The following is a 14328-nucleotide window of genomic DNA, read 5'->3' on the forward strand; positions in this document are numbered from 1 at the left end:
AAATACTCTATGAACATTATACTAAGAAAAAAGGTTAAAATTCAGCAACCTTAAAAATGCTTTATATATTCCTTAAAGAGAACACTAATGGCAGTGGTACCAGGACGCTGAAGAACACAGATGGAGAGAAGTTAATTTTGGTCTTAACTGGAAATGACTTATTCTGAGAATCAATTTTTCTTCAGTGAAACTTTTTTCACTGAATACAATGATGAATTAGCCCTTAATTCAATCAATGAATCTTTTAGCGCCTACTTTGCGGCAGGCACTGGGGATCCAATGAAAAAAGTAGAAATAATCCCTGGCCTCAAGTTGCTTGGAGTCTAGTGGAGGAGATAAGTAAGCAAGCAACAACAATACTACAGAGTGGTGAGTGTTAGGACAGGGTAAGTACAGAGTGTTATATACAGGATCAGCCTAATCCTAGGGGGTGGGAGTGAACAAAAGTGATAGAGAATGGTATACGAAGGTTTAAAGGCAAGAAAAGAGGAACATTCAAGAAATGAACTTCTATAGCACAAAATGCAAAGGATTGGGACAAGTATGCTGAGCACAGACCAAGAAAGGCCTTCAAAGCCTTTACCAGAGTTGGTGGGCATAAATGTCCGAATAGCAGTGTTCACAGTCTTCTGGTTAGAACGAATACTATAGATGGCCACAAGTAAATTTTTCTTAAGCATAATAAAGCCATGGTGATGTTCAATGATACTTCAGAAAGGAAAAACCTCTTGAAATGCCGTAATTTTTTCTTCTCAGGAACAAAGGACATTCTAACATCTTTATGAAAAGATGGGGCTACTATTAAGCATTAGCAAAACACTCAGTCAATTACTACTCCTTCGTGATGCTATTTCTCTTCACACATACAAACCATTAACTCATAAGCAATTTTCTCACAATTATAAACAATTTTCCTTTGCCACCCCAAATCTCTATGGTTCTGGAAAGCAAATAATTTCACCAAAGTCTTCAAATTTGAATTTGGTTGACAATAAACGTCATCTAGATCCAAGGCTTGAAAGAAAGCAGATAACAAGGCCAAGTAATTTTAGAGCCAGAATAAAATGGGATAATAACACATATACAATATGAGGTTACTGTGGAGATTAAATGGAAATGTATATGAAGTGCTCAGCTTTGACACATAGTTACCACTCAATAAATGTTGATTATTACTGTTACTGGTCAAAAAAATAAGGTTTCACTGTAACAATTTTTTAATGTAACTCAAAATGTAAGCTCAAAAGTCGTGAATGTAAATTTTAATGTAAGCTCAAAAGTCATCCTAAAAGAGGAAATAAAAAATGTTCTGAGTAATGATGATAATAATAGAAAATATATAATTTCTCAACTTTGAATATTTAAGTATATGTTCAAATTTCTGGGCTATTCCTTGTTGGGGGTGGAGGTAGAATTCAGACCTTCATTTCTTTACAGTCATACCTAATGATAATGTATATTGTCTATATGTGTAAAACCAATTACCACTGGAATGAGCAATAAAGTGGTCTCTTTTAGTAATTTACTTAAATTAGCTCTAGAGTGCTTACTGTGACTCACAGGAAGTAAGTGCAAAACTAGACTGCAATAGTGACCATAGTATGGTCTCTCTCTAGAATGCTGCACTTCCAATATCAATATAAAATTGGAAGAAATTTTTAAAAAATTTTCTTTAGGAGACTACTTACATTTGTGAAAAGGTTACCTTTATCCTAAGTGGTCACCAGCTGTATTATCTGAGCAACTAACATTCAATGGTGAGACTAGCAAATATCTGATACTCCAAATTTAAATGAGGAAGATTCAATTTGGGGTTCTAGAGACAACAGAATTATCTAAGATGAAAACGAATTTCTTGCCCAAAAGAATCACCAGAGTCTCCTTTATTAAAAGAGCTGCTAAATCCTAAAATCATACTTATCTGGGAAGGTAAGAAAAGGGAAATGGGTTCATAACGTCCCTTCTTTTAGAATCCCATTTCAGCCATGAGTCAAGATGCTCCTCAAGATAGAATAAATTAAAATAGGGTAATATGACTAGGAGAAAAATGAAAGCTTACATAATTTGGTTCATGAGAAAAGTGTGGTTAATTATAACCATAAGCAAAATTTACCAAAAAAAAAAAAAAAAAAAAAAAACCCCACAACTCAAAACAAAGTGAAATCAATACAGGTTTAGTAATGTCAAAACAAGTAAGTACAACCAACTCTCAATCAGGGTGACTTTAAAGTATCAGCATTATTTTAAAAAACAGAGAAAATATGTATCAATCAGGGGAGAACTGGTACTGTCTCCATGCCTCCACTCCCTTCACACAAGAAAAAATCATGAATTGGCTGTACTTAAAAGAAGAAAGCTGAGAGCTAGAAGCTCAGTTGTGGATACCCAGAATAGATTAATGCAAATAACTTAGTTCACCTTGTAATTGATTCTTCTCTACAACACTGATCCTGGAGTGGAAAAGGTTATATATGCCTCCAAGCTATCAAATAAGGCAATTCCAGGTCATGCAAAGTTAAAAAAAAAAATTCTAGCATTCTTTCTCCTCCATTTTGGAGCCCAGCACATCCAACTTAGATTTCTACCCGCAAATGGAAGCCCAAATGTCAGCATTTGGTAGGAACCTGTACATGCAGATGTGGGGTCTCAGAATACCTTCCCCAAATCTACTAACTTGATAACCTAAAGAGTAAAGTGAAGTCATTAAAAAAATTTTTACAAGGTTTTTGTTTTATTTATATGAGTTTTAAAATCAAATCTCAAATCTACTTACTATTTGGCGGGCCTGTTGCCTGGTATGGTGGATAGGATGCTGAAACATTAGGACGAGAGAAGACTGGAGGTTCATCTCCAAACACTACAATCATGACCTGAATAAGCCCCAACAAGTCTGACTGTGGCTGAAGAGGAAAACAAATTTGAGTCAGCTATTGATTTACTTTTCTGCACAAAGGAAACATTTGGTCATTTCTCATCAATTTCCAACTTGGCTCGATAATTTTCTCTGAGGGCTCCCAAACACGAAAATTCCACTTAATTAATTAATCTTAAAAAAAAGAAGTTAGGTGTTTTATTATTAAACCATTATTTAAGGTAAGGCTATTGCTTTATGTATATAAAAACAGCATTAGCCAATGCTGTATATTGCAAAATTCGGACAGTATTCTTTTTTGCTTGATTTCACATAGTCAACTAAAATTTATTTTATTACAAACAGACAAATTAAGTATAATGGTACAAATTCAGGGATGGCTGTAAGCAGTAGCCATATTATTATTTAAGGTCTTTAATAGATACGTTACACTAGAAATACATGTTCTTAAAATTAATTTTTATTAAAGATATTATTATGAATTCTGGACATTACAGGTAAACTCTAGCTTAGAAACACAAATACTAGGTTGTTGTACAACAACGCAAATTGTTACAGGAGCTTTCTTTCCATAGTTACAAATAAAGTGCCTGTTTCTCCACAGAGATAGCTTCATTTTCTATTTCAAATATCTACTGACCACTAATTTAAGACAAACTATGCTAGGTGGAGTTATTCAAATGGCTTAGTTGATGGTTCCACTTTCACTCCTTTACATATTTATTTTATCTCATATGCTTCTTCATTCATTCGTTCATCAGGTTCTGGAGGATTACTCAGTCATTTTGATCAGCCAGCCATATTCACAGCAAGGTTTGTTGATAAGTCCTGAATCTTCTGTAATGGTCTAACTTCTCTTCTGTTAGAAGAGTTCACTAGCAGCTTTCACCTTTGTCATTTGTTTAATTTTGTCCCAACTTAAGGAAGACAGACAAAAAATGACATTTCCAAAAGCTTCCTGTAAAAATTTGCTGATTCCCACTGTCGCATACCTTTCTCATATCAGTTTATGACTTTATATGCTGAATGGGAGGTAAGCACATGCAGGATATGGGCAGCACCCAGGGATATGGGCTAAGGTGGTGGCTGATGGGAGGATGACCACAGAGACCACACACTTTTACTTCTTATCAATTTTTAGTCTACTGAAAAACTCCTAAAGTAAATCATAACCCGGCACATTCTTTTTTTATTGAGATTTAATTCACGTACAATCCACCCTTTTAAAGTGTACAGTTCGGTAGTTTTTAATATTCACAAAGTTGTACAATCATCACCACTATTTAGTTCCATATCATTTTCATCACCCTACATAGAAACCCACACCCAGTACTAGTCTCTCCCCTCCCTGGCAGCACCTGGCAACCACTAATCTACTTTCTGTCTCTATGGATTTGACTATTCTCGCCATTTCAAATAAATGGAATGATACAATATAAGCACTTTTATGTCAGGCTTCTTTCACTTAGCGTAACGTTTTCAAGGCTCATTACGTTGTAGCATGAATCAGTGCTTCATTCCTGCATTCTTATAACCATAGTTTTCTTAGGACAAGTTTTATCTGAATTCTTTATCATAGTATTCCTTCCATACAAAATTATTTGAAGGAAAGAAGTTTAATCTAACCTTTAATATTTACTTCCAAGCCTATTATAAATCAATAGGTCACGAATTCAAAGTAATTCAAAATGACTTGGTGATCAAGTTGGTGGTGGTGGTGGTGTTAGCTGCCGTCAAGTCGATTCCAACTCATGGTGACTCCAAGTGTGCAGGGTAGAACTACACTCCACAGATTTTCAGGGCTGTGACCTTTTGGAAGTAGATCGCCAGGCCTTATTTCCAAGGTGCCTCTGGGTGGGTATGAATCACCAACCTTTTGGTTTAGTTAGTGTTATTGTCATTAGTTGCCATCGAGGAGATACCAACTCAGTGACCCCACGTGTGCAGAGCAGAACTGCTCCAAAGGGTTTGTGAGGCTGTGACCTTTCAGAAGCAGACTGCCAGCCTGTCTCCTGAGGCGCTGCTGGGTGGGTTCAAAACTGCCAGCCTTTTGGCTAGTAGTCCAGTGTTTAACCTGTGCCACCCAGGGAGCTGCAGATTAAGTCGGTACAGTATATGAAAAAAGTAGCAAGAATAATGTAGCAGTTTATTTGAGCTCAAATACCCAAGGGTCAACTGAAACAGATAATAATCTTTCCCATTTAAAACTCTGTAAACTTAAAGAGCAAAATTCCTTTCCCCCATCCCTTTTTTACTTGTTTTTCCAACAAGTAATAAAAAAGTCGGATTTTACATTCTAAGCAGTATATGACAGATGTTCAGGATTAGAATTAATAAGCAACTGAACTGGTAAGATAAAGATAAATGGCAGTAGCCATAGTTTATGGCTTATGTCCTGTGTCATGCTAGATTAGTGCAACAGCCTAAGTAGCTTCCAGTTTTACTTATCTATTATGACTGAGATGGTTTTCTAAAAAAGTTCATGCTCCTCCTTCATAATACAGAGTTGTTCCAGCCTTCTTTGCAACTAGTTCTTACTAATGGAACACAAATAGAAATGATAGGTTTAACTTCCAGCCCCAGGTGGATAAGAAGGAGGTGTTACTTTACCACTCTCTCTTCCCCCTTTTTTCTTGATGCAGAGAACTCTGAAGTCTTGGGTGGCACCAAAAATTGGAAAGAGCCTTGGTTTCTGAAGCACCAAGTGGAGGAATGCTGTCTGCCAGTGAGGAACACTCACATGGGAATATTATGTGGGCAAGAAACAAATTTCAACAGTGTTAAGTTTCTAACATTTTGTGAGTTACTTTTTAGATTAGCTGGCATTACTCTTATTTATCCAGTACACCTAATAATCACTGCTTTTCAGTATGCTACTCTTGTTAAAACATCTTAAACGACTGTGTCTATTCAAGTGGTCTACTAAAGAACAAAGTCAAGACATTCAAGATCCTCTATGATATAACTTCATCTACCATACCAAACTTAGTCACCATTGTTTTTTTTTGCGAGATTTTTAAATACGTCATACCTATAGAAATGTATTAAAAATATGTACATTATAAAGAGTAACAATAAAGAATACACCTGTGTAGACATCTCCCAAGTTAAGAAACAGAAAACTGTCAGTAATTTAGAAGTTCCTCATGTCTTCCTCCATGGCCACATCCTCCTCCTCCATCTATTGCAGAGGTAACCACTACTCTGACTTAGTTGATAATCATTCTTTTGCTTTACTTTAAGCATACTACCTATGAATGATTTCCTATACAGTACAATCTTTGTTTTGTCTGTTTTTGAACATTATATAAATTCAATCAAACTCTGTGTATTCTTTTTTGACGTGTTTCTAATGTTTAGCAATATGTTTTTAAGATTCATTCCTGTTAAAGAATATAGCTATAATTAATTCATTTTCAATGCTACATGGTGTTCACTAATCGTCTATTCTACTGAATCCAATCTGCCACTAACCTCATCTATTGAGTTCTTAATTACTATTACTATATTTTTCAGTGCTAAGATTTCCACTTGGTTCCTTTTTAATAGAATTCTCCATCTTGTCATCTATTTTCTTGAACATACTAATCACAATTATTTTCAAGTCTGTGTCTGATAACTGGGTCCCCTAGTTGCAAGAGTTTGTTTCTATTTTTTTTTTCCACCTCTTGATCCTTTTTCCTGGTATGCTTGATAATCAGTGAGCAATCCTTTTACCTGTGCTTGGAATCCTCCTCTAGTGCCAACAAAAAGCATATGCTAGTGATCAAAATATATAAAATAAAACCAATTTACAGAACACTGTTAATACTTACATGTTTCCATTCATGTAGATAAGGAAGATATATTTTCCCATTTGCATCAACATGCTTTCCCGTTTTAATAGTCATAGAGCTAGTAGGCTTAACGAAACAGATAGGGGGATTATATGGATATGTGTCCAGCAGCCACAGGCATATTGGAATGTTGTATGTATTACCTGAGACAGAGAGAGAGAAACTTCAGTTACTCTATTTTTATTATTTTTCAACAATAGCAAGGGAGAGCTATAACTAAGTAACACTTTAAAGAAAAATCACAACAAATATTATTTTAGGGTATTATATTCTTCTGTTTCGAAGTTCTGTTTAAGATCAGTTTTTCAAATTTTCACTTTGTAAAATACATTAGCAGGATTAAGGAGCTAACAGATCATAAAGAAAGATCTATTGGATCAAAGGATCTGATACGAGTTAACATAGTGAACATAAATCACATGAAAATTAGAGCATTCTTATAATAATTATTCAAACAGCTATTTGAATCACTGAACAATGCAGAGATATTTTTCCATTAAAACAGTTTCATTACATACAAGGATGTACACATAAATTTTACTTAAAGAAACTGGATAGATGTAGGGCTTTGGATTTATTTTTTTACCCTAAATTAGTTCTGAAATATTAAAAAAAAAAAAAAGACTGTATCTTACTACATAAAACAAGTTATTCCCACCATCTAGAATTCTTTGCTTTATGAAAATGAAGAATTTCCCAAAATTACTTAGGCTTGGGAACTATACAATTATGAGGAATGGTTGAGGAAACTGAGGCTTAGTTTAGATAAAATTAACAGCATATATAATAAATGTCTTTAATTATACCTTCCATAGCTTCCTGTTCCCCCACTCCCACTTACACACACAAATCTATTTCCCTTATCAGAGTTTATTTCCTGACAAAGACAAGATCAATAATCTTAAACTTTACTCAGTCCATCTTAAACTCACACTTGCTTTATACAATGCTGATACTCAGTGTTTTTTCCCTCTACCTGTATGTCATTCTGTTATGAATGGCTACTTGTCCTTTAATAAACCAAAAAAAGAAAAAACCGTTGCCGTTGAGTCAATTCCGACTCACAGCAACCCATTAGGACAGAGCAGCACTGCCCCATAGGGTTTCCAAGGAAACGGTGGTGGATGAGAACTGCCGACCTTTTGGTTAGCAGCTGAGCTCTTAACCACTGTGCCACCAGGGCCCCTGCTGTCCTTTAATACCAAGCCTAAATGTCTGTGATCTTCCCATGTGGCCTTTTTCTCCTCTGATCTCACAGCACCTTTATATTTATTACTCTATAGTAATTTTATGGAGCCCTGGGGCACAGTGGTTAAGATCTCAGCTGCAAACCAAAAGGTCAGCAGTTCAAATCCAGCAGCCACTCCTTGGAAATACTATGGGGCAGTTCTACTCTGTCCTATAGGGTTGCTGTGAGTTAGAATCGATTCGACGGCAATGGGTATAGTAGCTTTAAAAGGTCGTAAGTATCTATTTATTCCCTCCGTGTCCCCTACTAGATTGAGTTCTTTCAGAGAAGGTACATCTTTATCTTTGTATCCACAGACTTATCGCTATGCCTCATGCATAGCAGGTAGTATATAAAATCAATGGGTAAGAAGTTACAGGGAAACATGTCTTAGCTAGTCACAAGGAAGAATTATCTAACAGAACTGTCTCTCATGAAGCTGAATGCTTGCTTATCACTCCAAGTATTCCAGCAGAGGTGGCACACTGGTTAAGAGTCTGACTGCTAACCAAAAGGCCAGCAGTTCGAATCTACCAACTGCTCCTTGGAAACCCCCAAGCGGCAGTTCTACTGTCCCATAGGGTCGCTATGAGTGGAATTGACTCGATGGCAACGGGCTTGGTTTTAGGTTTCTATTTTAGCCTCTACAGTATACAGCTTGCCACTGTCAGAAAAGTATGAGTGGGGTGGGAGGCTGAATTAGGAAGTCTCTTTCTAGTTCTAAGATTCCCTGATTCCTCTGGTACACTTAGGCATTTATTTGTTGATGCATCTTGGTAAGGAAGGGGGAAAAAGTTGAAAATGTTAAGTGCTGCCACCAAATGAAGATCAATTAGAAGTTAAAATCTCAGTATCATTATGAAAGCCATGAGAAAGTAGGTTGAATTTATGTAAACTCTTTGGCAAAATATTATTCTGTAAAACAATACATCCATACTGGGAATATAAATGACAAAAGATATTTATTTACCTCTATAAGGCACAGGAATTGTTCCAGTGAGGTTCATTAGCTCCCTTGAACTGCCATCATTAAAAACTGAAAGGAAAGAATGATTTAATCGCATTTTCGTAGATAATCCCATATAAATTATTCTTTCAGAAAAATTGGTTAAATTCATTATTTTCCTTGAAAGGGGCTAATTTGTTAATGTACCATCCATTCTGCCAATAGCAAAGTATCCTCTGTTGGTTCACTCAGTGGGATCAGCTTTTGAATGAGTGCAGAAAAGATGCTTTGACTTACATGTAAAAACGGATAGGAGTAAATATGTACTCTGGGTACCCAGTTAACATGATGATAAAATTATTTAAAAATCACTATCAAATGATACCATACTCAATGTTAACAATATACTTCAGGTTTCCCAGACCTTTACTGCCACTCACTATCATCTCAATCCCAGTACAGTATCAAACCACAGAATTAAAAAGAAAAAAGTTTTCAGTGAAATGTAAACATTTTTAATATAAACATTTCTTACATCACACAAGTTTTTCTATCTACAATTGACTGATTAGTTAGGGCACATAATGTGCATTACATGGACTGCTATTATTTATAACAGTGATTTAGAGTTAACACTGTATCACATAGGGAAAAGGTTGTAATGAGCAGCACAAGAACAGCTCCACTGCTGATCTCATTTCTCTTACTATTGGTAATTATAAACTGTGCTGTAATGTACTCTGATTTTGTGCTTTTTAAAAAACACTTTATTTGAATTTGTGGCTTTGTTTACTATAAAAGCAGATGTTGGTAACAATGGTTTGGACTTGGTCCAGTTATACAAAGCCATACAAGATTTAATAACGTTGGAGTTTGTTAGTTTTGATCAACATATTTATTTTTTTAGGGTGCGGTAAAACTATATACTTACAGTAAAGTTCTAGCCCCAGTCACTTTTTTCCCATTGAAGCAATTTTTTAATTAACTATAATTTTGGAAATATGAAGTTTTTAAAAAATTCTAAATACCATACTACAGAATACTTTAATTTAACAATGCAGACAGGTATAAGGTAGGTCAAAATGATGGGGAATTGTGCCCCAGGTTTGGGAGAGGAGTTCCACTTCATGTCTTTGCTGTTCAGAAAATGCAGGGTTGACTGACCCCTCCATTGCCTACCATCTCTCTTCACCAGGATCCTAAGGTTTCCAAAGCCCTAGGAGTGGGTAGAGTTTGGAGGGCTAGTCTAAAGGAACTTTAAATTCAGTTCCCTGCCCTCAGTGCCAATCATAATGGACAGGCGGCAGCATGGGTTTTCCCTTGGCCCTGGCACGTGAGGTATTTTCAAGGAGCGAGGATTGGAGAGATTTATATTAGAGTCAGTGGGGACAGAAAAGACTATTTTTTAAAAATCAACTCTAGGCAGTGTCATTTCTTACTTAAATCTCAATTTTGTCTCAAATAAAAAGTAGAGACAAACTGCCACCTACCTACCGTACAGTCTATAACTGGACCATATTAGAAAATGTTTTCCTTGTCTGCAAAATGAAAGGGATAGTCCAGTGTATAGTTTCACAAAATGTGCTGCCAAGAATAAAAAGATGCTCTGGGGGGTAAAACCCGTTGCCATCGAGTTGGTTTCGACTCATGGAGACCCTACAGGACAGTAGACCTGCCCCATAAGGTTTCCAAGGAACGGCTGGTGGATTTGAACTGCTGACCTTCTGGTTAGCAGCCATGCTCTTAACCACTATGCCACCAGGGCTCCACATATTATACAATATATTCTCTTCTTTCCTCTCTTGGTGATATACAATACATTAGCATATCAAAGGCTCAGAGAAATCTTGCTGCAATGAAATCTATTTAATTTTGTTTAATTTAAAACTGATCAAACTTAATCATAGAACTTTCCCTGACCAAGCAGAATTTTTCAAAACCAGGGATCTATGCATAATATTTTGGGAAAGCAGAACTAAAGTATCTTTAACATCTCCTCTGGGTCTAAATTCACACAATTTTATGTTAAAGTACTTTTAAAAACTTAAAAGAATTAAACAAATATAATTATTAGAGCTGTTAACTTCTCACTTCCTAGAACTCTTTTTAGGTGGAGGGTCCACCTTACAATTGTAAAACCAACAAACTTAAAAGGAAAATGGGAAACTCATAACCATTAACAGAAAGAGTAAACTCAAAGTACAGTAACTGAATTTTCATTACATACACTCACCATATGAATCCAACACAGGTTTGAGATCTTTGTACAGAGTAATAACATTGATAGTTTCACGTACAGTTAGGTCTCTGTATTTGTACTGAAAAGCAAAATCACATAAGAATTTAGCTTAAAACCAATGCACATATTTTACTGCCAGATTGATTTCTTACAATATTTTCTTCATAGCACTTTACCTCATAGCACAAAAGTATAATGGTTCTCACCAATTATTAACATTAATTAAGGCCTGAAAGAACCTCAATAGCTTTCTCTCCTGTCACCTATTGGAATCCTATACTAAAGCTACTTATCTCCATTTCAGCTCTTCTTTCCAACCTAAAAGGCCCTCCACCAAACCAAATTTTAATCCTTCTCAGACTTAGCTTACATCTCCCTCTTCTCAATGAATCCTTTTCCAGACCTCCCTTTAGCCCCTAATGATCTCTCCCTTTTATCCAAACCCCAGCATTTACTGTCAATACCAATTATGTTCCAATTTATCATTTGTTGTCTTGTATTTTCACACCCCTACTTTGTACCACTCCACTCCAGGAAAACTAATAACCTGGTTTACACACTCCCAGCAGGAGATTAGGAGATCGGGGATCCCCATCTGACCACCATAAAATGAGAAGCTCTTTGGCTGACAAGCTCTATCCATGCACACAAACTTTCAATCGAATTTTAGTGCTCCTCTTCTAGAAACTAAAACAAACAAAAAAGAAGGAACCCTGAAGTAACAGAGATAACGCAAGAAGCAGAAGACTTAAAAAATAATTAGCATTAATAATTTCAAAGAGAAGAAGTGATATTGTTTCCATGAAAGAACACTCAGAAAACAGAAAGAACTCTTGGATATAAAAAAAATGTGAAAGAAACAAAATATTCAATTGAAGGATTAGAATATAAAGTCAAAGAAATCTCAGAGTCTAGTACAAAGACAAAATGATAGATAATAAGGGAGAAATACAAGAAAAATTAGGGAATAAATCCATAAGGTCTACTCAAAGGCATCTCTCAAGCATTTCTTGCTCCTTTTGTCCTGTGGCACCAATTTTTCCATCCTTAATAAACATATTCTTAATTCTCCCATCTTATTCAAACAAACACTCTCCTGATCTCCCTTTCTCTTCCAGCTACTATCATACTTCTCAGTTCTCCTTTATAGCAAAATACTGCAAGGAGCTGCTGATATTTGCTATCTTTCATTGGTCTCTTCTTAAAATTTTTTATTACGGAAAATTTCAAACATATCCAAATGTAGACAGAATGGTATAACGAACTCCCGTATATCCACCAACCAACTTCAACAATAATCAATTCACAGTCAACCTTCTAAATCTGTAACTTCATCCATTTTTCCCTCCTCCTGTATTATTCTGAAGCAAACCGTAACATCATATCCTATCATCCATAAGTATTTGGGAGTATATTTTTAAGATAGGGCTTAAAAAAAAAACGTAATACTTGATCACACCAAATATTCAGTTTCATGTCATATATATATATTTTAGTTTGTCTGAATCAGGATGCAAATAAAGCTCACACACTGCAATGTGATAAAATAATTTTAATCTATAGATTCTCCCTCCCATCTCTTTCTGTAACAGCTTTACTGAGATAGATTTACATATCATACAATTTATGCATTTAAGGTGCACAATTAGTGGTTTTTAGTAGATTCACAGAGCTGTACAACCAACACAATCAATTTTAGAACATTTTCATCACCCCAAAAAGAAACCCCATGCCTTTTAGCAGTTACTCCCCATTGCCCCATTCTCCCCAGCCCTAGACAATCACTAAACTACTTTCTATTTCTATACATTTGGCTACTCTGGACATTTCATAAAATGGAATTAAACAATATGTGGTCTTTGTGACTAGCTTCTTTCACTTAGCATAACGTTTTCAAGGTTCACTCATGTTGTAGCATGTATCTGTACTTCATTATTTTTTATTGTTGAGTAATATCCCACTGTATGGATATACCATGTTTTATTTATATATTTATCAGTTGATGGGCCCATCTTTTTTTGCCCCTTAAAATTTATTTGTTGAAGAAATCTGTTCATTTGTCCTACAGAGGTTCCCACAGTTTGGATTTTGCTATTTCCCCCAGTGTATGTTACTCTGTCCTCTGTATTTCCTGTGAATTAGGAGTGCTAATTATTAGAAGTACTAGATTATTGCAACAGCCTCTTTCTAGGTGTTCCTGCCTGTGTTCTTAACCTCCTGCAGTCTAGTTTCAACATAGCAGCTAGTGTGATCCTGTTAAAAGTCAAAACAGATTAATGGTTTCCCATCATATCGAGTAAATGCCAAAGTCTGCAAGGCCCTCTAAACTCTAGTGACCCCTTCCCATACCCTTATTACCACTACTTTCCCCCTTGTTCTCTCCAGGCCAGTCACCCTAGGCTCCATTGCTGTGCCTCTATCACGCATGGCAAGCTTCTGACTCAGGGTTTTTGCATTTGTTTTTCCTTCTTCCTTGAATGTTCTTAACCTAGATTGTTCTATAGTTTGCTTCCTCATCTCTTTCAGGAGTCTGCTCAACTGGTTCTCAGAAAGGCCTTCCTTTACTATTCAATATAAAATTGCAACCCACCACGTCCCTACTCCCTATCTCCCTTTCCTGATTTTTCTCCAAAGCATTTATTACTTTTCAATTCACTATTTAATGTACTTACTGAGTTGTTTACTGTCTTTCTCCTTTCATGAGAATTTAAGTTCTGGAAGCATAGAGTTTTGTCTCTCTTGTTCACTGATGCTTTCCTAGAGCCTACAAGTGTCAGCTGCATACTTGTTGTCGTTGAGTCGATTCTAACTCACAGCAACCCTACAGGACAAAGTAGAAATGTCCCATAGGGTTTCTAAGGAGCGGCTGGTGGATTAAAACTGCTGACCTTTTGGGTGGCAGCCACAGTTTTTTTTTTGTTTGTTTACTGTTGTAGTTTAAATGAAGTTTACATTTCAAGTTAGTCTCCCACACAAAAATGTATACATACATTGTTATGTGACCCTAATTGTTCTCCCCATACTGTGACAGCACACTCCTCCTTTCCACCCGATTCCCCAGGTCCATTCAACCAGCTCCTAACCCTTTCTGCCTTCCCATCTCACCTCTGGACAGAAGCTGCGTGTTTAGTCTCTTGTATCTACTTGAGCTAAGAGGCACACTCCTCACGAGTATCACTTTATGTCCCACAGTCCAGTCCAATCCCT

The 14328-nt window shown here is 36.1% G+C and overlaps 1 protein-coding gene across 3 annotated transcripts in view; it reads right to left on the reverse strand.

Annotated features, from left to right (window-relative positions):
- The window catches only part of TSG101 (tumor susceptibility 101), a 50645-nt gene that overhangs the window by 28914 nt on the left and 7403 nt on the right, over nucleotides 1–14328 (reverse strand). For all 3 annotated transcript variants that reach the window (XM_004369699.2, XM_023737677.1, XM_023737681.1), the window contains exons 2-5: nucleotides 11116–11200; nucleotides 8907–8972; nucleotides 6688–6851; nucleotides 2774–2900 (exon numbers count right to left, since the gene is read on the reverse strand). In XM_004369699.2, coding sequence (XP_004369756.1) covers nucleotides 2774–2900; nucleotides 6688–6851; nucleotides 8907–8972; nucleotides 11116–11200 — 442 coding nt within the window. The remainder of the gene's footprint in view (nucleotides 1–2773; nucleotides 2901–6687; nucleotides 6852–8906; nucleotides 8973–11115; nucleotides 11201–14328) is intronic.

This window comes from Trichechus manatus, unplaced genomic scaffold, assembly GCF_000243295.1.
Source record: "Trichechus manatus latirostris isolate Lorelei unplaced genomic scaffold, TriManLat1.0 scaffold00006, whole genome shotgun sequence".
Lineage (NCBI taxonomy): Eukaryota > Metazoa > Chordata > Mammalia > Sirenia > Trichechidae > Trichechus > Trichechus manatus.